This window comes from Mytilus californianus, unplaced genomic scaffold (genome assembly GCF_021869535.1).
Source record: "Mytilus californianus isolate M0D057914Y unplaced genomic scaffold, xbMytCali1.0.p SCAF_3, whole genome shotgun sequence".
NCBI classification, from domain to species: Eukaryota; Metazoa; Mollusca; class Bivalvia; order Mytilida; family Mytilidae; genus Mytilus; species Mytilus californianus.
In genome coordinates, this window is record NW_026262679.1 from 23782416 (window position 1) to 23807799 (window position 25384).

The 25384-nt window shown below is 32.2% G+C and overlaps 1 protein-coding gene across 1 annotated transcript; it reads left to right on the forward strand.

Annotated features, from left to right (window-relative positions):
• The first annotated feature begins 3097 nt into the window (after window positions 1–3097).
• Window positions 3098–24832, forward strand: LOC127734163 (protein mono-ADP-ribosyltransferase PARP15-like). Its single transcript, XM_052243895.1, has 7 exons — window positions 3098–3354; window positions 4127–4287; window positions 4594–5506; window positions 6784–6971; window positions 10004–10181; window positions 14244–14312; window positions 22029–24832. Exons 3-7 carry the CDS (start codon window positions 5335–5337, stop codon window positions 22313–22315), a joined length of 894 nt encoding a protein of 297 aa, XP_052099855.1. The 5' UTR covers window positions 3098–3354; window positions 4127–4287; window positions 4594–5334; the 3' UTR covers window positions 22316–24832.
• The last annotated feature ends 552 nt before the right edge of the window (window positions 24833–25384 follow it).

Consider the following 25384-nt stretch of genomic DNA (forward strand, 5'->3'; position numbering starts at 1 on the left):
CTATAGAGAGGTAATGCTTGCAAGGTAGCTTTTAACCAACTATTCCTAATGAATTATCATAATTGTAAACATTGAACTAGGAGCATTTGTCTTCACTTTCCCTTTGGTTTTGAAATTGTGTGTAGTGCTCAACTTTTAGTTTTTTGTATTTTGTTTTGTAATTTTTCTCGTGTCATGGTGTTGTCTGTTACTCTTCAATATATGTTTTTATTACCCCTCTTGTTATCTTCTCCCCCCTCCCCTTTTTGACCATTCAAAGCAAGTTCCTCTATTTATCTATTTAGATGTCTATTCTTTTTTTTTTTAACATATTGGGCTGGTGTCTTGTTAACATATACCTAATATTATTTTTTTTATTTTCCTAAAAAAAAATTATGGTACCTAGCAAATGAATCAGAAAAGCAATAATATTAGACAAGATTTAGAAGAAAATGTTTGTTTTCTGAAACGTGCTGTAAATCTGAATTAGTGCTGAATCGTGCTATACTGATCTATTTATATCTTTAAAACCAAAAAAATTTCTATTTAAAATTCCTTTGTAAACAAACAATTTGAATATTGTTAGTTCTTTGATGAGAAGTTAAACTAATCTTTAAATGTCTTCAGGTAACCTTTCCAGAGAATTAAACCGAAGGTGCAACACAAAGAAGCTTCAGTCTGAATGTTCAAACAAAAGTAAGATACAGAAATATTTTTAAACAATATATGAGTGTATCTATTAATTCTTATTACGATTTTAAGCTATTAGTTTCATAAAATTATTACGTAAAAAAATTAATACCGACTGGTATCCTGATGATGATGCGTAGATTCGATTGGAAAATGGGTTACAGAATTGAGGGAAACTTACAGAAAGGGGAAAAAATTATACAAGACGTATAACATAATGCGTATTTAAGACCCAATCGATGATTGTATTGCCATATTAGGATCGTGGTGAAAACACATTGTTGGATAAGCGTACGAGGGGGGAAGGGGTCTCTTCCTATATGAAGTTATATGCAGACATGTAGCGAGTATGGTATCTATTTTTAAATTTCACCTATATATGGGGTGCAATTTCACGGAGATGATAAAACAGTTGGTATAAATATGTATGCCAATGGGTCATAAATATTCATCTTCTGTTAAGTTGTCTGTAAAAACTATAAAAGAGAGGCGAAAGATACCAGAAGGATCATTCAAACTCATAAGTCGAAAATAAACTGACAACGCCATGGCCAACAGACAAACAACAGCACACAAAACACAACACAACACAGAAAACTAAAGACTGAGCAACACGAACCCCACCAAAAACTGGGGTGATCTCAGGTGCTCCGGAAGGGTAAGCAGATCCTGCTCCACATGTGGCACCCGTCGTGTTGCTCATGTTAGTACAAACCCGGTAATAAGTCTAATTCGGTAGGTCACATTCGGGCATTCTCTTTTTATCTGATAGCTGGGTAATAAATGAATGGGTGTTGATTTTCCTCTGAAAAAACATTATGGGTAGGGATTTTCGAATACACCAATATATGAATTGGAGGTAGTTTTAAAACCCAATACAGACGTTTGTTCCCAATTTACCCTCTCTAAAACCAACACAACAAACAAAAACTATTGTAATTTATGATACTACGAAGCACTCCGTGCATTTCAAAAGGGTTAAACTTGTTAGCATGATATTCGTTAGGAAAATTCACAGCCTTTCCAACAATGTTTGACAATTCATTTGTACATTTTAAAGAATGATGTAAAAAAGAACATGAAATGTAAGTAAATTTTCATCCAACAACGTTTCAAAATAAATCAATGTTTCATCATATATAAGAACATATATGAAATTCCTTAATAAAATTGAAAAATAAAACTGCCTAATGATGAGCTTGATTTTTTTAAATTACCATATGATTTAGAGCATTTAGATTTGTTATGAAGCTCCCGCATCTAATAAGTATGCAATTTGTATAACCTGGCATGTGAATATTTATAGAAAGTAAAATGAAATGGCATGGCATTATTACAACATCCGGTTGTGGTCTACCAGCAAAGTTTATTTTCCATGTTTGTTCAAAACATCGACCAGATGATTGGAAATCCATCATAAAGAAATCCTTGTACAAGGCAGAGAGAAAACAACTGAAGACGCTTTCCTTGCCTGCTTTCGGAACAGGTACTTTTTTTATATTATGCAAATAAAAAAGCACTTTCGGTTTTAGAAAATATATCTTGTTAAAGAAAACACAACTATCTTCCTGCATGGAAAATATTGAATTATAATCAAATATGAATATACGGATGTCCTGTTACCACTATTGGTATTTATGACTGTTCTAATTATAATAGTAGCTTATTGAATATATCCTTTTATTAAAATAATATACTTGGTGTACATTACCCAATTAACAAAATTTATACGAACAGATATCATGGATGACGTATGTGTATATCACTACAGCAAATAGCAAACACTGATTTGGTTTGGCTTGTGAATTGTCATGGCAACATTTAATCAAAATTAAAACAACCACAACATACATTACACAACCAAATTATTTGTCAGTCAAAGTAAAATCTTGACGACGATTGAACAAATCATTGTATCACAGCTGCGCGATCCAAAGCTGGTGTACTGAAGGGCGGTCCAGTCAGCAATTTTTCACAAGTAGCAACTAGGATATCCATAGCCTGCATAAAAAAGGTAAATTACGCTCCTGTTGTGTAAATATGTGTTCCATGATGTTACCATGACGGATAGATGTATGAAGATTGGAGCATCTGAAAAATAAACAATAACAGTAGCAAACAAAGCTCAATTTATAAGGCTCGAGGAGGGTGTGTCTTAATTTTCAAACGTCTTCTCAGCTTGGTTTAAAAGTGAATGTGAACTATTAAAGTGCATGAAGTTTTACAGCAAACTCTCACATGCTCGAATAAGCATAACAATAGCAGTAAAGAATATCTCGATTTGCCGAGCGTGTCAGTACAAGTATTTGCTAATTCAATAAAGAATTTAATTTTGATTTTAATTAAATTTTAATAATTTCAAATCCGAATTAGCTATGTATCTCATCATATTGTATTAAGAAATGCTTCGAATCCATATTCTAGGAGCACAAGGTCCAAGAGAGGAATTAATGGGGAAGGTTATCGCAGAATCAATTTTAGAATTTGTCAAAGAGGGACAAACGACTCATTTACAACACATCTACTTAATCATATTTCAAGATAAAATGGTGCAGCCTATGTTGAAAGCAGTGCGTTTTTCTTTAAAACCAGATACAATGGATCAGTACACATTGACAAAAGGCAATTCAGCTTTTAGAGAGAAAAATGTTCAAAAACAAGATTTGCCTGTTCTTCCAGTTGTAGGTTAGTACATAATTATATAGGACCATATAAGGGAAAGTAGCATACCGACAAAAACAGTGTCGGCTCAATTTTTTGGACAAAACAATCAATTAAAAATTTCGTCTATTACCCTGGGTACAGACTAATCATGAAAAAACACACATATTAATTACCACCTAGCCATGTCGAAATTTTGGGAATTCGATTTATTCAAAATCTTCTATTCTATACACTACATACGAAAACTGACTAAAAAATTTCATCTGTAAAAAGATTTTGTATCTCATTCATTCTAGGGGTTTCTATTTGCATACATCTTTTTCTCCATTCGGGGGAGTTTTCCAACATCTATTACTGTTAAGGATGAAATGGACGAAAGGAAAAAGACATTGTATAAAATGTTCATCTATCTTTATATGGAATATCGATAATAACCACATGACGATAGTAAGCCAAACGGTAAAAAGAATGATTTTATTACGGTTCTTCAACTTTCAACAAAATTTCATTTACAGTTTCATATACAAAAAAAATGTCTTACAGCTAATTTTACTACAGACAATCCCGTTTTCGACCAAGAACGGAGTGGCAATCAATGTATTTTGCGGTGGTAATGTTAAATGTCGTTCTTATTATTAATGTCTTAAAATACAAACACACATAACAATAAACATAAACTTGATTAAATGCCGCTGAAAAAAAAAATCGTTTTGGTTATAAAGGGAAGTAACTTAGGGTAAAAATTATCATTGATTCGACTGTTGACTTATAATAATAGTAATTTTCTGTTTAGATGTTGAGAACACTAACCAGTCGTCTGTAACATTTATAATCTACTTTCAATCCGGAAATGATTTAAGTGTGGCTAAGACAATGTTGGAACAAGCAATATCAGAAAAGTATCAGACAGAGAAACGACATGACGGTGTCATCGCAAACATAACACAAAATGAAGTAAGTAATGTGGTTAAACTTCTACATGATCGATATCGCAAAAGGTGGGCGTTCTGTTCCCGAGGTAACCATCTGTCTTGCAAAAGTCAGTGCTTCTGTATTTGCATGATTAAAGATACATTTTGTTTGTAAAGTTCATAGTATGATGTTATTGTAATAAAATGATTATAATTTTTTTCTACACTTTAAGACGACAAAACAAAAGTAGTTTAGAAAGAGGACATATTTTTCCATATGCAACTTTTTTCAATTTTAGGAGCTAGACGATTCTGTTTGAAAATTTGCATTTAATAAACTCTCTTTTAGGTCGACTATTTAAAAGCAGTTGAAAATAGACATGCAGTTATAATGACAGTAGACAAGGTGAAATGTGACATTATCATAAAAGGTCTTGTTGACGAAGTAATGAATGCAAAGCAAGATATTTTTGATGCCCTAAGAAAGTTTAGCCACACTCGACATTGTCAAGCAGAAGCTGCAATTATCAAAGAACAAGTCCAGTGGTATCTAAAGTTAAGTATTAGCAGCAAAAAAATATTTTACATGATCCGAAATATCTATCAATTAATGAACCACTAGTTTTTTTTTTAATCTAGGTTACATATTTTTACAGTAACGTAATGAAAGTTCAGGAAGCATTATTCCTTAAAATAACTTGAGAATAAACATATACTGGATAATCATTTACTGAATGTTCGTTAAATCCAATGACTTGTTCCGGATGAATGTTAAGCTTTTTGCACGTTGAAGAATCATTGAAACAACTTAGATGGCCTGTTGTAAAGTTAAAGTTTTAAACTATCCAAAATTCGAACCTTTTTCTTTCCCCCGCCTTTCACCTCGGTCGACCTGCCTGGCAGTATCTACTTATTGTCTCATATATAATGTTCTCGTCCTTAATATTTATGACATATTTGCCACTGGATGTTAAACTAGCAGCAATACATCCAATTGTCTTTAGTTGAAGAATTCTTGAAAAACATGTTTTCTTAAATATTGTAGGATATTGATGATAAAGGACTTCCTACTTTAGAAAAATATCCTGATATGATAAACATGTATCTGGAAAACGCTTACAAAGGAGATTCTGGACGGACAGAAGTGGAATTCAAAGATGATCAGGGAGAGGAGTATGTTATAGTGCTAATAGAAATGACTGAATATTTAAAGAATGACAGGTCTAATAAAGTAGATGTTTTGCGAAGAGAAAAGCTACAAGGTTTGTAACTAAAAGATATTTCTGTTGCATCGTACGTAAAATCGGTACATTCAATGACTGCATCAACAGTGTCGATAGTCGGTCTTTGACTGTTCGTACATTAAAAAAAACTCAGTTTATAGAGATCAAATCTCAGCTAAAACTATGTTTTAAGTGTATGTGGTTAAAAGTTAACAATCCATAACTTACACTTCCTTTTTCATCGTAGTTGGGTCAATATGTCCCATTCTACTTGAAAACAAACGGGTTCCACAATTAGTACAGTTAGGTTTTTTACATTTAACTGATGACTGCAACTATCTGTTGCGAAAGAAGAATGCTTTTTAAATGTATGAGGAGAAAGACCTTTACACACCTCATGACTTTCAAAATCAAACAATGGGTTTGCGATGGGTCAGCTTTATATTTTAATGTAAGGTGAGTAAAAAGATAGTTAGGACAAGATGAGAGCTCATCATGACGACACTAAATGTATTACTTTAAATTATCAATGGCGACATTTTAATATCTATTAAGCTACAGTCATGGAATATGTGAATGCTATACAGTGCATCTCCGAGTGGAAACGAAATTTCAGTGCATTCATTTATTATCAAGATCATTTGCCTGTACCAAGTCAGGAATATGACAGTTGTTGTCCATTCGTTTGATGTGTTTGTGCTTTTGATTTTGCCATTTGATTAGGGACTTTCCGTTTTGAATTTTCCTCGGAGTTCAGTTTTTTGGTGATTTAACTTTTTGCATACAGGGTTGTTTTTACAAGGTAGCTTCTTAACAAATGAACGTATATTTGGAAGTCCCTAAAACACGTTCTTAAAATGTTTCTGTTGACCAAATATTTGAAATACACAAGGAATGGCCCATTAAATATAAACAGTTGTAGAAGGCTAATTTATGCATAAGCATTTTTTTTTTATCTTTCCTCTTTACATAGAAAAAGAAATGAAATTGAACGATGTGTATCAGTCAAAAATTTAGTATAAATATCAGTAAAATATTAAATGAACAGTGCTTTATTGCTGTCAATCGTCTTGACAGTTGCTAGAATGTAGTCAATGATGAAAGCTAAAAGCTCGCATCAATTTAAAAACGTTCCTATCGTAGATATAAGTGTAACCTTAAGAAATCCATCGTTAACAATGACATATATTACTAAAAAAATATAGATTGTAGTAATCCATCCTTTTTGTGAATAATTGGTTTTTTTTTATTATTCATATACATATTTTACCCATGAAAAAACAATCACAGATCTCATATATAACTTTTGATTTTAGGAGATGCTGGATCTTTTAAACCGCCATCAGAATGGGATGTTCTAGGATCTGATAACGTTAAAGTGGTAACAATGATGAATACATCGCAAGAATTCAAAACTATCGAGAAGATGTTCTTGGACTCTGTATTTGGTGGAAGAAAAGAGTGGGTCTCCCAATTCAAAAAACAGTCTTTAAAAATTACAAAGGTTGGTGATGCACATAATATTCTTTTATCGCATGGTAACCTCAAATCGTCTGCACTTTTAAAAGTAAAAGGCACGTATTTTTTTAATACCATTTGTACTAAAATTACAACCAAAACACCAGTAACCAAAGATCCCGATATGAGGCATTAAACTTTCTTAGCAGGTATGAATTTGATTTTGATGTATACAAAATGACCTATTTAAATGGCGCGTCAAGTGAAAGCAATAAAACAATATAAATTCAATGATCTTCATTTCCTAGATGCAAAACATCATATAACAACAATGAATGTAACTTGCACAGTGACGTGAATGATCAATTGAAAAATTGGTGACTCATAATCCCGCTTCAAACATGTGAGAAAATGGCAAAATCTATCTTCATCAACGGAAATTATCACTCCCCAAAAAAACACTCGGCGATTTTTTTTTGTTCGAATTGTTGACTATGCGAGCTGTGTTTATCCTGATGTCGAATGGAAACGAATGGTAAAAGTCACGTCAAAAGTGTGATAATTATGGCAGTTGCTTTGAAAGTTAAACGATCTATTGAATTATACCAAATTAATGGCCTACTCAGAAGTATTTTGATAAGTAATAGATGCCGAAAAATTATAACATCATCAATTGGGAATGTTTTCTTATTGTATAGATGAAAAACACTTAATAATGATTATAAATATGTTTTCACCTTGAAGCTATTGTGAGAACCATTTTAGTGCAAGTACACAATAAACAAAGGTATATAATGTAAAATTCTTGAGTATCGCGATTGTTGAATATAGTTTCTTAGTAGTGGCGGCATGTCTCATGTATTACTTACGATTGATGGTTCGTCTCTCAAGACATGCGAGCAAGGTGACTGTAACATGAACTACTCATTGACTGTTATATTAGATCTTGTTTTTCAGATGATTTGGTCGTAAAACAGAGACGAAAGATACCAAAGGGATATTCAAACTCATAAGTCGAAAACAAACTGACAACGCCATGGCAAAAAACGAAAAACGACGAAAAGACAAACACCAATACACAAAACACAACATAGAAAACTAAAGACTGAGCAACACGAACCGCGCCAAAAACTGGGGGTGATCTCAGGTGCTCGTAAGAGGTTGGTTAGGTATGATGTGCAGGTCAAAAGTTATTATGATTACTGTTATTCTGTTTTGTATTATCTAGTATTTTCACACAACAATTTACAGTGACTTGTTTGTCATTATTGTTTCTCTCCAGAATCTTTTGCAGTTCTTCAAAACTCTGACCCAATTGTAATTTGTTTCATCAAAGCGGTTGTTCAACTTGTAAGAAATATTAACAAATTGCTGTAGAACAACCACAGTCAAATCATCAATGTTAGTATTTCAAAGTTCAACAAGTCATACTTACTAATCATTTAGATTTGAACTCCACTTCCTCTGTTTTGAAACTGTACCTATGCATTTCTTTATAAATATCAGTTGTAAATTCTTATCAAAGGTACGATATAAAATAAGGAGATGAGGTGTGATTGCGAATGAGACAACTCTCCACCAACGTTCAAATAAAGTGGATGTAGTCAGTTTTAATTTCTATATTAATTTTAAATTTAAGTTTTCATACTTTTTCGTTGAAACTGTCTTTTACATTTAAAAGAGACATACATTTGAATTAAAACATGTAATATTTGATATCATCTACCCCCTTTTGATGCTTACAAAGTGAGTTACATGGGCGCCGTCATTTGTGAAGGCAACATGATATAGAGATGAAAATAGCTAGCTGTCTGTGATTGGTTTTTATTTCATTCCCATATTTTTCTCATGAAAGCATGACAAGTAAATTTTCATGCAAGCAGGAATTTGTCCTGAAAAGTTTGCTATTAAGGAATTTATTTTTTTTTATCCACATTTTGGAAAATTTATGACATTTTTAGGAATCGCAAAGAATGGAAAATAAAAATACACCAAAAAAAAGCCATGGGACCTTATGTATTAAAGTGAAAAAAAATTCCAAATTTATATCGCTCACAACAGCTTTTCTTTAAATAATCTGTTTATTTAAAGCTATATTTAAGAAATTGTTTGCTAAAAGATAAAATTGGCAAAGGACGAAAATTAAGTATATATAGAGATTGAACTTTCATACTTTTCATTGGAACTTCATGAACACGATTATAAGCTAAGATTTATTTCACGGAGTATCTAAGGTTTCATCTAAAGAAAATTCTGTAACATATGAAGAAAAATTGTATATTATAAGAAATAATTTCAATAGAAATTTTATGGCAATGCAAAAATTAATATATTGTCTTTACAAATAACTTTACAATAAATATCTCTTGAAAATATAAAAACACGATAATTGTAAATATTATGTGGATAACGAATCTAATAGATTGAGGCGATAGTTGTTAACCGATATTAAAATATCTTAAATCGATTAAGAAGAGACAAATCAATGTAACTAACGATTAAGTGAATGTATTTCATGAAGACCAACAGAAGAGAGACCTAGTGCTACGATAGGGTAAACGTCTTCTACTATGCATTCATCACCCGCCATGTGAATTCATTCTCAGTCAAAATGTTACAATGGGGAATAGGACACAATCGGTACCATTACATATTATATCACCATACTGGTACCTAAACAGTTAAGACCACGAAAATATGTCGCTAGTGAGTTGAGACCCCGATATGTCGTCTAGGTCAGCCAATTTGTGATGGTAACCGTACTACTTATGTTGTGTCGATTTCAGTTGTTCTTCCTCAGCAGTCTTTTTTGTGTGTAAGGAGTACGGCCCTTTTAATGACGTCCATAATAGGACTGTAAAAATGCTTCTTTTTACCTCGCCTTTCTAATATCGAAAACGTTTATATCGGTTTTTAAAAATATTTGATTTGTTGAACAGTTTCATTTTATAAAAAAAAATGACAAGTCGCTAAAAAATCTTAATGAACTGCAAAAGGTGGAGCGAAACACTTATGATTTAGTGACAGTAATTCTCTTTTGTTTTCCAACTGGGAAACTGTAATACTTTATAATTCTAGATAGAGAGAATTCAGAATCTAAGTCTTTATCAGATGTATACTGCAAAGAAAGGTTTAATCGAAAAACAGAATCCGTCTGGCACGGCAAATGAACAGGAATTATGGTATAGTGCATTTGATGACTCTGTTGTCAGCATTAACCTTTATGGGTTTAATAGGAGTTACTGTGGAGATCTATGTAAGTATTGTTCTACCAGTTTTACGTTTATATCAGTTATTATATAAGACGTAAAGTTTGTTATTTTACACATTCACTGAAAAAAAGAGATTGAAAATATTACGGGACAACCGTAGACCTAGACCAAAGAAATACAAGATAATACCATTGCCTCAAGAGAAAAACGACAATTGCGGATGGATAATAGATATAAGAAGATGTGGTATGAGTGCCAATGAGACAACTCTCCATCCAAGTCAAAATTTATAAAAGCAAACCATTAAAGGTCACAGTACGGTCTTCAACACGGAGCCTTGGCTCACACCGAACAGTAAGCTATAAAGGGCCCCAAAAATTACTAGTGTAAAACCATTCAAACGGGAAAAACTAACGGTCTAATCTATATAAAAAACGAGAAACGAGAAACACTTATGAACCACATCAACAAACGACAACTACTGAACATCAGATTCCTGACTTAGGACAGGTGCAAACAAATGCAGCGGGTTTAAACGTTTTAATGGTACCAAACCTTCACCCTTTTTCTGAAACAATAGTGTAACATCACAACATAGAAAGACACACTATAAAATATCAACTGAAATAGCTTAACTCAATCAAAGGACATATTAACACCATTGAACATACACTGAACAAATAAATTTGACGTATGATACAATGTAAATACAAAATAAATGAACTAAGGGAAGAATAATAAAAGTAACATGTTATATCGGTAAGAAATGTTAAACAATTAAAGAAAAACAAGATGCTCGAACAAAAATATCAGCCATTTGCAATAACTTTAAACACAGGTAAATGAAAATAATTTTGTTGTTAGGTATACGTGTACAGTACCAATAGAGAAAGGAAATATTTTACAAAATAAATAATTTTGATGTTCATAGTACGAAGTGAAAATTTATAGTAATACCAAACACTTATCAAAGCTGGTTTATAGACCAGATATAACCCTGAATAACATTAAATAACAAAAAAGCAATACAATTAGTATCAACAGGTCAAACATCAAATTAAAAAAAAACATCGGAAGGTGTAAATTGTCTGGCCTTAAGATGTGAAAGTTTGAAATGGGAACAGGATTTTTAATAAAACATGTAAACAAAACGTTTACCAGTAGATACAATACAGACATTGAAAAATAAAGAGCACAAAATACAGCACTGAAAACTAATATCCGCCGTGTTGTTCATTGCAAGTACAAATTTTGGTGATAGGTCGCATTCTGTGAAGATATATATGGATAAAAGAGGAATGGGTAGTGGTTATGACAGGTTATACAGATGCATGGTCATCTGTAACACAGCTATTCTATGAGATTGAACCAATCATGGTGACGTCCGTAAAACGTCGAAGGGAAATACTTCAACTTAATCGTTTGGAACTATTGGTTTGATAGCTTCTTTTAAAGCAGCAACCTCGAAATCATCTAATTGCCGTAAAGTTTAGGTCTATACTGAACCAAAAGTCAGGTTCAAGATGTAAAGTTTTTTACTTTCGAACTTACTATAGATCCATCGACAAAACAAAAATATTTCGGCTAGATTTTTTTCATTTGATAATTAGGGTTTGGATGCCATCAATATTAGCAATAGGTTCCACAAAAATATGTGCAGAAAACAATACCTGATTACTGATAAAATTACACCTGTCAACTAAGATACACCAAACTTATTGCTTCCAAGATTTTCATCCTTAAGAGGATTTTAAGAGACCTTTACCCTTTATCCAAAATCCAAACCTTACGATTGCTTCTTATGCATTGATCCCATACATATATAGTCCCGTTGAACATGATATAAATGGAAACCTTGGCATTGTAAACAATAAACAACTTAGATAGTTTTTTAATCAAAGACCCGAAATATCGACTAGAAGGAGAAGTTCAGGTTACTGGTGGATGCAGTTGAGGACTATGCCAGAAAATGGGTAAAGCGCGAGCCCAATCAACCAATATTGAACAATTTATCTGAATTGATCAAAACTGTTCAGACATGCATTCAGAAGCATATTCAAAATCTACAATATACAATGAGCTCAATGGTTTCTGACCCTTTCAAGAAGCCTTAGGTTGTGAATCCTCAATTCACGGCAAATATGTTGTTGTTCCAGGAGATTGTGTTGCCATATGCAAAAATTATTATTTGGAATGTCTGACTAAAGAAATGTAAATTCACAGTGAAACCAGAGTTTCCACTTACACCACTGCATTATTAAAGTATGAGTATCGACGCACCCGGTTTCGCTCCTTTTTAATTAATGAGATTCTCTCGGTTTTTGTTTTTTACCTTTGTTTGTCGCGTTCGTATCGATGTACGAAATTTGAACACCGGTAAACTCCCTTAATTTCTCGTAGTATATATGAAATGTCGATTCACAAAACATTCTGTATAGTACATGTACCTTATGCAAATGATCTGTTACATACAATCTAAAACTCTTTCATCATGCAATAGCATTAAAACATTTCACTTTTCTACCCTTTACACAAGTATTACCCATTTCAAACTAAAAAAACAAATTAAAAGAGTTGGTCTTGCTTTGTTTCGTTTAAAATAATAGCCAACGTAGATGCAAGGAGGAATAAACCGTACTTTGTAAAATATCACTCTACTTCAAACAAAAAAAACCAAGATGTTTGGTTTCTTGATTGACAACATATTTGTTCCGTTTGGAGGGCGTCTTTTAAAAAAAAACGGCATTCCCATGGGAACCAGCTATGCTTCTCTTCTTGCCGACTTTTTCCTTTATTTATATGAGGCTGACTTCATACAATAGCTTCTAAGGAATAATGAAAAGAAGCTAGACTTATTCTTTAACTTCTCTTTCCGCTATGTTGAAAAAAGTAAAATCACAAAAATTACTGAACTCCGAGGAAAATTCAAAACGGAAAGTCATTAATCAAATGGCAAAATCAAATGATAAAACACATCAAACGAATGGATGTCCTCTCACTTAATATTTCAAAGTTTGGTGACTATGTTGAACGCATCTGTCCCATCGGACTTGAAATAAAGGATACAACATACGATATTCCAGTACTTGCATTTCCAATTTCGATTTCCTTGATAGAAAGTTGCTGCTCACAGGGAAGCTATTAAACCAAGAGTTTCAAATGGTGAAGTTGAAATCATCCCTAAGTAAATTTTACGGACGCCATCACGAGTTGGTTGACCGTTATGGAACATCTGTTTCACAGATAACGACGGATACGTTCCTATTGTCGTAACCACAAGCCCGTCCTCTTTTCCCCGGATGTGTACTTCCGAATTACCGGATTTGTTCTTACATGAGTAACACGACGGGTGCCACATGTGCTTACATTTCACCCCTGGCTTAAGGGTTCGTGTTGCTCATGGTCTTTAGTTTTCTATGTTGTGTTTTGTATATTGTTGTTTGTCTTTTGCTCTTTTTTCTTTTTTTGACATGGCGTTGTCAGATTATTTTCGACTTATGAGTTTGAATGTCCCTTTTGGTATATTTCGCCTCTCTTTTATGTCCCTTTGGTATACTTCGCCTCTTTTTTGCAATGGGTGTGAAATACACACATGCTAGTAAAAATGGTTGAATTTGTATGTATTTTAAAATGTATGCCACTTCTTTTGGTATATTACTGTGAACGATGATACTTTTGTTAGTATGCCATACAAATAGCTGTTTGCATTATCGTGAAATTGTAATAAATTATATTAACGAAACGCATTAATGTATGAAAATTCCAGTCACTTCTTCCTTAATAGTATGCCACATAAATCTATTTCTTATCATTTAAAACTCCCAAAAATCTGCATTCATGAGATTTATGTCGATTAATGATGTTCAAGATGAACAATTATGTTACATGTTTCATTTTTCGGATTAAAACTCGATAGCTGCATTCTAGTGTATACCATATATAAATGGTCTCACATGTTTCTTTGGTGTCATTTGTGTGATATGTCCAACAGAAAAACTTTTTTTTTATTGTAAATAAATAACTACTGCAAATATAAAGATGGTTAAAACAACTGGTCTGCATAACATTTGCAATTTAGTGCATTACATTTTTTTTATGAATTGCAGACCAAAAAACTAAATTAAAAAAGAAGAGTGATAAAAAGTCAAATGATCCAAAAGACAACCCATACGAAGGTAGTATAATTTTTGTACTAGTAGTTAAGAGTAAGATCGCGTTATCTAATTACATATTAAAAGCTTAACATCTCATATTAGTAGTACCTGAAATATTCTTTCGAGAAACCAGTTAGATTATCATTCTTTATTGCAACATAATTGTACTATCAAAAATAAAAAGTGACCTAAATCAAAATTCAACAACGCCGTCATTCTGTGGAGTCGTTGAATTTTTCAATACCTAGATGTCAATTATTTACTTGTATCGATTAAGAAAACTTTATTTCAAAGATACCGTTTCAAACCTGTTAATCTTTTATGTATATCAAAGTTTTGAAAAAACAATATTTTCATTGTCAGAGAATGTAAAATTTATTTGTATCTATTACGAAATAGGAGAAAACATGTATTTACAAAAATACCAAACCAAAGGTAAATTCGAAAAAGAGAAAGTCCATAAAAGCTGACAAAAATCAAACGTTTGACTATATCAATCAGCGGCAATCAGGTTTTTTCTATCTGTTTCGAAATCTTGTACGTTTTTCCTTCTTTCCAACTATGAACGTATATTGTTGTGTTGATCCAATTGCTTTATGTGCAAAACTTATTTTATTTCTGTTTTTTTTCTATTCAGAAAGAAGTTATTCTAATTATTTGTTAATTTTATTGTATTGTTTTGAAGAGTAAAATATCTTCATAGTTCCAGACACAATCTAATTTACTGTTGTATTAGGATACAGTGAACCTTGTATAAACATTTCCCCTTTTTAGTAATCGAAATTTTTCGGATAAGTTCTATGTCTGTTTACACAGTATAAATTGATAAAACTATTCATTGCGTGTCTTATTGTGCTTTGAACAGCAGATGTTATGTGTGGATTTGTAATTCATGGTGTGCGAATAGTCAAAAATCAATGAGAAAATGCCATGAACAATACTGAACATTGGATAATTAGTATAATTTTGAATAAGACGAAGGACAAAAATGAAAGAACGCCAATTTCAACTCATCTCCAGCTCCCCGTATCGCCTTACCATTAGTCAAAGATCATACGGTCGTAAAGCTTTCAGTCGCCTCAAGTCAGTCAAATGATGAAAATTTCAGAGAAAACTTATGTCTTTTCTATGACAATAAATAAAGGCAACAGTAGTATACCGCTATTCGAAATTCTTAAATCGATTGAGAAAAAAACAAATCCGAGTTACAAACTAAATAACAATAAATTAGAGGCAACAGTATTTTACTGATGCTAAAATCACATGAATAATTTAAGGAGATAGAAATGATGATAAAAAAAAACCAGAGAAATGGCATGAATTCCAAAAGGAGTGAGACTAACTTACAAGTTTACTGTCAACATCATGAATTAATTACCGATATGATATGTCTGTGTCTAAATCCACTAGAGACATGTTACGCATAATCAGGTTCATATATGCATATCTATTATATTGAATGTTTTCTTGTTTCCTTTTTGTTACCATAATAATTTGGGAAATACGCACGTTACCATTGTCCATTAAGAATATTCGGATTCTCTTTATTTCTTTTTTTTTGTAGGGTTTTGTGTTGCTTATTCAGGGTTTATGTTGATTTAGGCGTAGAAGTCATGGTTACTTTTCAGTTATATATATATATATATATATATATATGAGTCTAAAAGATTGTGTAACAATACCGATTATCGGTATTGTTACACAATCTTTTAGACTCATATAATTTTCCCTGTTTGTGTAGTGTTGTCAATTTTGATGATCCAATACCTATTAAGTTTACTGGTTGGTAGATTCTTATAGACTTATATATATATATATAGAAAAGTCTAAATTGAAAACAATGTTCAAACCTATGATTGCGTTGGATAAAAACCGCAATTTTTATACGTGTGCATGTAAAACAAATTTCTTGGTAGAGGGGTCTAAATACAGCACAAACAACAATTTCCAAAAGACCAAAAAAAGTGAAAAAGTCTATTGTAACAAAACGCATTTGACTAACAGGTCGAACAACTGATGTTCTTAAACCCTGATGACTGCCATTGGCGATTGCCAAATAAATTGATCACCAGATCTGCCGAAATGGATCTTAATATTAATTTAATACCAAACAGAAAACAATAAACTTGTGGAAAAGATGGTATACCACAAACATTAGGTGCAAAAATTTGTACTCCATATCCGGATTTCGACAATTATTGTCTCTTCAGTGATGTTAGGGATCGAAACGGTATTTGGAAGGCCATATAAATTACCTCAATTTAGGATAGACTCTTGAATTTTAAAGAGTCGAAATAGGATGAACGGATCATATAAACCCGAAGGAAAATATAATACAAGCCCAAACGAAAAAATATATAAGTCTAAATTGAAAACAACGTTCAAACCTATGATTGCGTTGGATAAAAACCGCAATTTTTATACGTGTGCATGTAAAACAAATTTCTTGGTAGAGGGGTCTAAATACAGCACAAACAACAATTTCCAAAAGACCAAAAAAAGTGAAAAAGTCTATTGTAACAAAACGCATTTGACTAACAGGTCGAACAACTGATGTTCTTAAACCCTGATGACTGCCATTGGCGATTGCCAAATAAATTGATCACCAGATCTAACCAAATGGATCTTAATATTAATTTAATACCAAACAGAAAACAATAAACTTGTGGAAAAGATGGTATACCACAAACATTAGGTGCAAAAATTTGTACACCATATCCGGATTTCGACAATTAATGTCTCTTCAGTGATGTTAGGGATCGAAACGGTATTTGGAAGGCCATATAATTTACCTCAATTTAGGATAGACTCTTGAATTTTAAAGAGTCGAAATAGGATGAACGGATCATATAAACCCGAAGGAAAATATAATACAAGCCCAAACGAAAAAATATATAAAAGTCTAAATTGAAAACAACGTTCAAACCTATGATTGCGTTGGATAAAAACCGCAATTTTTATACGTGTGCATGTAAAACAAATTTCTTGGTAGAGGGGTCTAAATACAGCACAAACAACAATTTCCAAAAGACCAAAAAAAGTGAAAAAGTCTATTGTAACAAAACGCATTTGACTAACAGGTCGACCAACTGATGTTCTTAAACCCTGATGACTGCCATTGGCGATTGCCAAATAAATTGATCACCAGATCTGCCGAAATGGATCTTAATATTAATTTAATACCAAACAGAAAACAATAAACTTGTGGAAAAGATGGTATACCACAAACATTAGGTGCAAAAATTTGTACACCATATCCGGATTTCGACAATTAATGTCTCTTCAGTGATGTTAGGGATCGAAACGGTATTTGGAAGGCCATATAATTTACCTCAATTTAGGATAGACTCTTGAATTTTAAAGAGTCGAAATAGGATGAACGGATCATATAAACCCGAAGGAAAATATAATACAAGCCCATACGAAAAAATATATAAAAGTCTAAATTGAAAACAACGTTCAAACCTATGATTGCGTTGGATAAAAACCGCAATTTTTATACGTGTGCATGTAAAACAAATTTCTTGGTAGAGGGGTCTAAATACAGCACAAACAACAATTTCCAAAAGACCAAAAAAAGTGAAAAAGTCTATTGTAAAAAAACGCATTTGACTAACAGGTCGAACAACTGATGTTCTTAAACCCTGATGACTGCCATTGGCGATTGCCAAATAAATTGATCACCAGATCTAACCAAATGGATCTTAATATTAATTTAATACCAAACAGAAAACAATAAACTTGTGGAAAAGATGGTATACCACAAACATTAGGTGCAAAAATTTGTACACCATATCCGGATTTCGACAATTAATGTCTCTTCAGTGATTTTAGGGATCGAAACGGTATTTGGAAGGCCATATAATTTACCTCAATTTAGGATAGATTCTTGAATTTTAAAGAGTCGAAATAGGATGAACGGATCATATAAACCCGAAGGAAAATATAATACAAGCCCAAACGATAAATATATAAAAGTCTAAATTGAAAACAACGTTCAAACCTATGATTGCGTTGGATAAAAACCGCAATTTTTATACGCGTGCATGTAAAACAAATTTCTTGGTAGAGGGGTCTAAATACAGCACAAACAACAATTTCCAAAAGACCAAAAAAAGTGAAAAAGTCTATTGTAACAAAACGCATTTGACTAACAGGTCGACCAACTGATGTTCTTAAACCCTGATGACTGCCATTGGCGATTGCCAAATAAATTGATCACCAGATCTGCCGAAATGGATCTTAATATTAATTTAATACCAAACAGAAAACAATAAACTTGTGGAAAAGATGGTATACCACAAACATTAGGTGCAAAAATTTGTACACCATATCCGGATTTCGACAATTAATGTCTCTTCAGTGATGTTAGGGATCGAAACGGTATTTGGAAGGCCATATAATTTACCTCAATTTAGGATAGACTCTTGAATTTTAAAGAGTCGAAATAGGATGAACGGATCATATAAACCCGAAGGAAAATATAATACAAGCCCAAACGAAAAAATATATAAAAGTCTAAATTGAAAACAACGTTCAAACCTATGATTGCGTTGGATAAAAACTGCAATTTTTATACGTGTGCATGTAAAACAAATGTCTTGGTAGAGGGGTCTAAATACAGCACAAACAACAATTTCCAAAAGACCAAAAAAAGTGAAAAAGTCTATTGTAAAAAAACGCATTTGACTAACAGGTCGAACAACTGATGTTCTTAAACCCTGATGACTGCCATTGGCGATTGCCAAATAAATTGATCACCAGATCTAACGAAATGGATCTTAATATTAATTTAATACCAAACAGAAAACAATAAACTTGTGGAAAAGATGGTATACCACAAACATTAGGTGCAAAAATTTGTACACCATATCCGGATTTCGACAATTAATGTCTCTTCAGTGATGTTAGGGATCGAAACGGTATTTGGAAGGCCATATAATTTACCTCAATTTAGGATAGACTCTTGAATTTTAAAGAGTCGAAATAGGATGAACGGATCATATAAACCCGAAGGAAAATATAATACAAGCCCAAACGAAAAAATATATAAAAGTCTAAATTGAAAACAACGTTCAAACCTATGATTGCGTTGGATAAAAACCGCAATTTTTATACGTGTGCATGTAAAACAAATTTCTTGGTAGAGGGGTCTATATATATATAGATATATATACAAGTCTAAATTGAAAACAACGTTCAAACCTCTGATTGCGTTGGATAAAAACCGCAATTTTTATACGTGTGCATGCAAAACAAATTTCTTGTTAGAGGGGTCTAAATACAGCACAAACAACATTTTCCAAAAGACCAAAAAAGTGAAAAAGTATACTTTAACAAAAAGCATTTGACTAACTGGTCGAACAACAAATGTTCTTAAATCCTGCTGCCTGCCATTGGCGATTGCCAAATGAACGGATCACAAGGTGTAATAAATGGATCTTAACTATAAATTTAATACCAAAAAGAAAACAATAAACTTGCGGCGAAGATATATATATATATATATATATATGGTGATCTATTGTAATACCATGACCTATAGTTGTAAATACACGTACTTTTACTTAAGGGGTAAATTCAGTAAAAAATCTCCCATTGACTTTAATGCTAATCTATGTCTTGAATTAAATTTATACCTGATTTACCTTTAGAAATTGGAAGCTTTCATATATCATTCTTGAAAGTACAAATGTAGCCCTATCTTTTGCAACAATAAAAACATAGGGTCATGCGGCATTTTTGGGCATTCACATGGCCTTGTTTACAAACACTGTAGATTCGCACTTAATTCCTTTACTGACCCCCATTGCTTTTCAACCCTGTAGTAAAAAAAAATTAGTACATTCAGCATTCATTTTTTAATTTTTTTTAACTCTAGTTTTGATCCATCTATCAAAAAATATTTATTACAAACATTATCTACCAATCAGAAGAGCACAGGACTTCAGTTTTGTACAGAAAGCTCTCCCCCAAATGGGCGGTCCCTGGTGACGTATATTTATTTACTGAATTTACCCCTATAAGGGACTTTTTAACTTCTTTTCCTATTTTTGTTGTATTAATCATGTAATGTATCCAATTTTCAAGTACCAGTTTCAATACAACATTCATAAAGGCTGAACTTGTAAAGAGGGAGGAAAATTTATACTAAAGCCCATACTGCGGCCAATGTATATTTGGTATATAAAGTTGCACATTGACTGTTTTTAAAAGAATGGTGTAAAATACTATGCTTAATAAATATGAATTGTTTTCTGTGTTTGCTTTGATCAGTATTGCAAGTACATCTAGGAACTAAAGTCTTGATGTACTCTTAGTTAAATTTTGCCTTATATGGAAGATTTTAATTAAATACCCTGAAAAAGACCACAAAAAGACTTTTCAAAGGTTTTTTAAGCAGTTTCATACCATAAAAAACAACAATTATGTTTCATTTTACTAAATCTGTGTTTTAATTACTTGTAAATTTCACAAAATGTCATTGACAACCACTCTGCAGAAATTCCTGTTACCCCAACATCAGGATGGTTTCTTCGCCAAAACTAGACGGACAAAACTGAAGTAGAAAAAAGTGCCAAATATGAAAAAAATAAGACTGGGTATGACCAAACTTTGCATTTGGAACATAAAAGTAACAATTTAGAATATTAAAAAGCAATTATTCAACATAGCAATCCAATTACAAACATTTCAACACTAGTTTTATAGATGAAGGGTATATAATAATGAAAAGTTGTCTAGTATTTTTTTTTACTTAAAGAAACGCAATGAATTATGTAAAAAATAAATGAATATCTTCATACGGTCAGATTATTCGAGTGTTAAAATACTTGAAAAGTGCTTATTTACAACATGATCTACAACTTAACATGGGGAACACAGCTAAAAAAAATACACTATGTCAAAGGGAGGTAATTCTGATTTTCCATATGATTTTCCACATTATTAGGAGAAATATGTTCAAATGTGATTTAAAATGGGGAGAATATTTATGCCTTTTAATAATATCATAACTCTCAAGTGTAATTTCTATTGTTTCTTTCAATCTGGACACAAAACTGATTTTTTACCATATACCCATGCTTCCTCCCACAGTACACTCAGAGCATCCTGGATAGCCGCGGTTAAACATAGAAATTTGTATAAAAACAACTTTAACTGGTTCCAAGAGGCTTCCATTGCATTAATATTTACAGGAAATGAGTTTTGTGATTATTGTGTGGCCTTGAACAAGTACAGTGACAGAGTGCATATTTTCCTATAGGGGTAAATTCAGTAAAAAATCTCCCATTGACTTTAATGCTAATCTATGTCTTGAATTAAATTTATACCTGATTTACCTTTAGAAATTGGAAGCTTTCATATATCATTCTTGAAAGTACAAATGTAGCCCTATCTTTTGCAACAATAAAAACATAGGGTCATGCGGCATTTTTGGGCATTCACATGGCCTTGTTTACAAACACTGTAGATTCGCACTTAATTCCTTTACTGACCCCCATTGCTTTTCAACCCTGTAGTAAAAAAAAATTAGTACATTCAGCATTCATTTTTTAATTTTTTTTAACTCTAGTTTTGATCCATCTATCAAAAAATATTTATTACAAACATTATCTACCAATCAGAAGAGCACAGGACTTCAGTTTTGTACAGAAAGCTCTCCCCCAAATGGGCGGTCCCTGGTGACGTATATTTATTTACTGAATTTACCCCTTAAATTAATTTATATTGTAGAAAATTGGGGAGAAGGAGTATACTTCAGCAGTGAAGCAGGCTTTACAATTCTAAAAGGGATTGACACTGACGACAACTCTACAACTGATCGTACAATATATATGTGTAAGGTGTTGACTGGTGTTCACAAACAAGGTATAGCCGGAATGCGATACTTACCAATGAGACAAGATGGAACCATGATGAACTATGATTCGGCTACTGATAATTGCAAACCTCCCGTTCAGTTTGTTATTTTTAATGACACACAAGCATATCCACAGTACTGCATCAGGTTTAGACTTTAGAATTTTTACAAGCAGAGTTGCATTAATATGCAAAATTCATTATTGTATATAATTGTATATTTATCAGTACCAAAATTGATTTTGTTTTGATAAATTAAAACGTGACTAATTTTGTTTTCATATACACTTAGTACTATATCATATCGATACAATGTGTTTATATCTTTACATAGGACAAGAGCATGTTTTTTTCTGTTTATGATGCCCTGAGCTAAATCCATTTGATGAATACGGAATGATATAGTAGTCTAGAAAAAACATGATTAATATATAAATTGTTATTGGCTTTGAAATAGCTTTCAGTAATTGTTAGTACTCTTAGATCGGAATTTTGTTCTTTTGCCTATTTGTTAGTTGATTTTGATTTGTTTGTTTATTGGTTTATTTTTTTTGCCCTGTGCCGATCTGATGAGTTAATCCCTTTCAACTGATGTTTACAGTATTTGCTTATATTATGCTGCCAAACCACTGCCCTAGGTTTGGGAAAGGTTGAGCATCCACAACCATGTTTAACCTCGTCACCTCTCTTTATTCGTTTTGTGTCTTTCTCAAGTCATTAGTCGTTTTAATTGTGGGTTGCTGTCTGTTATATTTGTTTTTCCGTTTATTGTTTTATCATAAGGCAGGCTATTGGTTATTCTAGTTTGAATTGTTCACATTTTTTTATGCCGCGGCCTTTTATAGCTTACTATAGATTATGGGTTTTGCTCATTGCTGTAAGCAATATGGTGACATATTTACATCCACGTCAGTGTATCTCTGATGGATAGTTGTCTCATTGGCAATCATACCACATCTCCGTATTTTTATGTCTACAAAGTGATAACAAGTTTCCTTAATTAGATTTTAAACAAAAATTAACAGTATATCAAGCTTATTCTACAACATTATCTTTTTTATTTTAAGTTTGAATTAGCTTATTTGCAGATTTTTGCTTTAATGAATGTCAGTGGTTCTTTTTCTTTGTCTTTGAATATTTTAAACCTTTACTGTTTAGTCCATTTTTTGTAATATCCTTTTGGCTTGGCTCGGTATTTATACATCCCGCCTTTGTGTTATTGTGCTATGGTCATTTTGTTTTGTAGTCTTGTCTTTCATTTTTGCTTATATGCTTTGTCTATATGCCATTTTGTTTTTCTTTGTTGACTTAGTTGTTTGTTTTTATAGTGATTAAGATTATGACACAATGTTGACTGCTGTACCCCAAATTTTGACATTTTTACCTATTATGTCTGTTTGTTTTGCTTTCACATTGTTGTCAATATAATGGAATTCCATGCGACTGTCATACAAGTGAGAGATTTCGCTAGTATAAAAAAAAAGGTTTAATCGAACATTTTCTACATAAGGAAATGTACCAAGTCAGGAATATGATAGTTGTTTTCCATTCGTTTGGTGTGTTTGAGCTTTTAATTTTGCCATTTGATAGGGGACTTTTCGTTTTTCATTTTCCTTTGAATTTGGTATTTTTGTTATTTTACTTTTTATGAACGGCTTTTCGTTCTGAAATTAACTATAAAACAATGTAATACATTCTATATATATAGGTTTGAAGTTTGTCAACTCTTGTATATTTTTTGGAAGCTGCATCGATGTAACTTTGTTGGCCACTTATAAGCTATGAATCGAAGAGGTATGGTCTACAAAAATCATTATGCTTGTCAAATTTCAATGATGCCTTAATATCTAATATTGCTTGGAAATGTCCCATTCAATAAAATATGAAATACTAGTACAGTCAAACCTAATGTGAAGATCACCTATATCAAGCAAAAACTTTTCTTTTCACGTGACCTTCTTTTCAAACTGCTGTAATAATATCTATGCATTTGGAAATTCAATTTAAAGGTCACATATCTTACAGGGTTAGATTTTCCTGGTCCCAAGGGTGACCTTTATATACAGTTTAATGGTATATGTCCAAGGTGATGTGTGTGAATTCTCGACTGCCCACTATCGAAGTGACTCTCTTCTCCTTAGAGTTAGTTAAATTGTTGAGTCAGATTTTGATTATCTCTCTTCTGATGAAAGTATACGTTTTTCGTGTTGGAAATAGTTTTGATACAATCGGAACAATCTTTACCTCACTTTTTTCATCATACTTCCTATAACATTTGATTTCCAAGCATGGTTTTATACATGCAAATAATTGTGTTCTCTAAATATATGTTTGTAACTTTTTGGTTTAGACAACTGTAATGCATCATTTTTTTAATCTCTGAGTATGAGGAGTGTAATTTTTACACTAAAGCGTAGAACATCAATTATTTTGTTTCCTGGTTTATAAATGATAAAAAGCGACGTGGCTGTACGATACATTGAGCGCACACACTTAAATCTTCCATGTTCTAACTTTTTTGTGTTTCTTTCTATTAACTTGTTTTGAAATTATAGAATATTAAGAATATATTAAGAAAGGGTTTTACCTTGCCTTAAATGCTCCCAAACAAACTAAATTAAAAAAACTTTCTGTCAAAAACTCAATTTCTCTCAGATATAATATTTGTGATGTGTAGTTTTGCATTTTCACATTAAAGTATAGAAAATTATTTTTGCTTGTTTCTTTGTTAATAAATAGAATAACATTATGGATAAAATTCATTATGACACAATCTAGATATACACTTGCAGTCATGAACAATAGATAATTGCGTCTTTTTGAGATCTATTCACATTAGAAATATGACAATTAAGGTCAGTTGAGAACTAGGTTCCTCGATTAAAGAAATGATTATCGTGGTGTGACCTTTCCGTTTCTGTGTGGCAACATTTCAAAAGTGCCTATATAAGATTTATGCATTTCCCAATTGATATCTCATTTTAAGGCTTGAGTTTGCAATCTTGATCTTGTTGTAAATCCAGATGTGAAGCATTTGTATTTGTTGCATACAGATAACACCGAATAAATTGTATGCGTCTAACGCGCTTTTCTGAATTTACATTCAATTGGAACGTTCAAAGCTCTGATTCCTTGAAATCAAAAGACAAAGCTAGTTTTTTTTCCATTCTTCCTGAGAATACAAGAGGTAGTCGACAAAGAGAGGAGCATAGTTTGTTCAAATGGCACTG

What these genes read in the sequence shown, in the direction of transcription:
- LOC127734163 (XM_052243895.1), top strand. Translation starts at nt 5,335, where the DNA reads ATGATAAACATGTATCTGGAAAACGCTTACAAAGGAGATTCTGGACGG. An exon ending in GCGAAGAGAAAAGCTACAAG is followed by an intron (nt 5,507 to 6,783) that starts GTTTGTAACTAA and finishes TTTTGATTTTAG; the next exon opens with GAGATGCTGGATCTTTTAAA. An exon ending in AGTCTTTAAAAATTACAAAG is followed by an intron (nt 6,972 to 10,003) that starts GTTGGTGATGCA and finishes TTATAATTCTAG; the next exon opens with ATAGAGAGAATTCAGAATCT.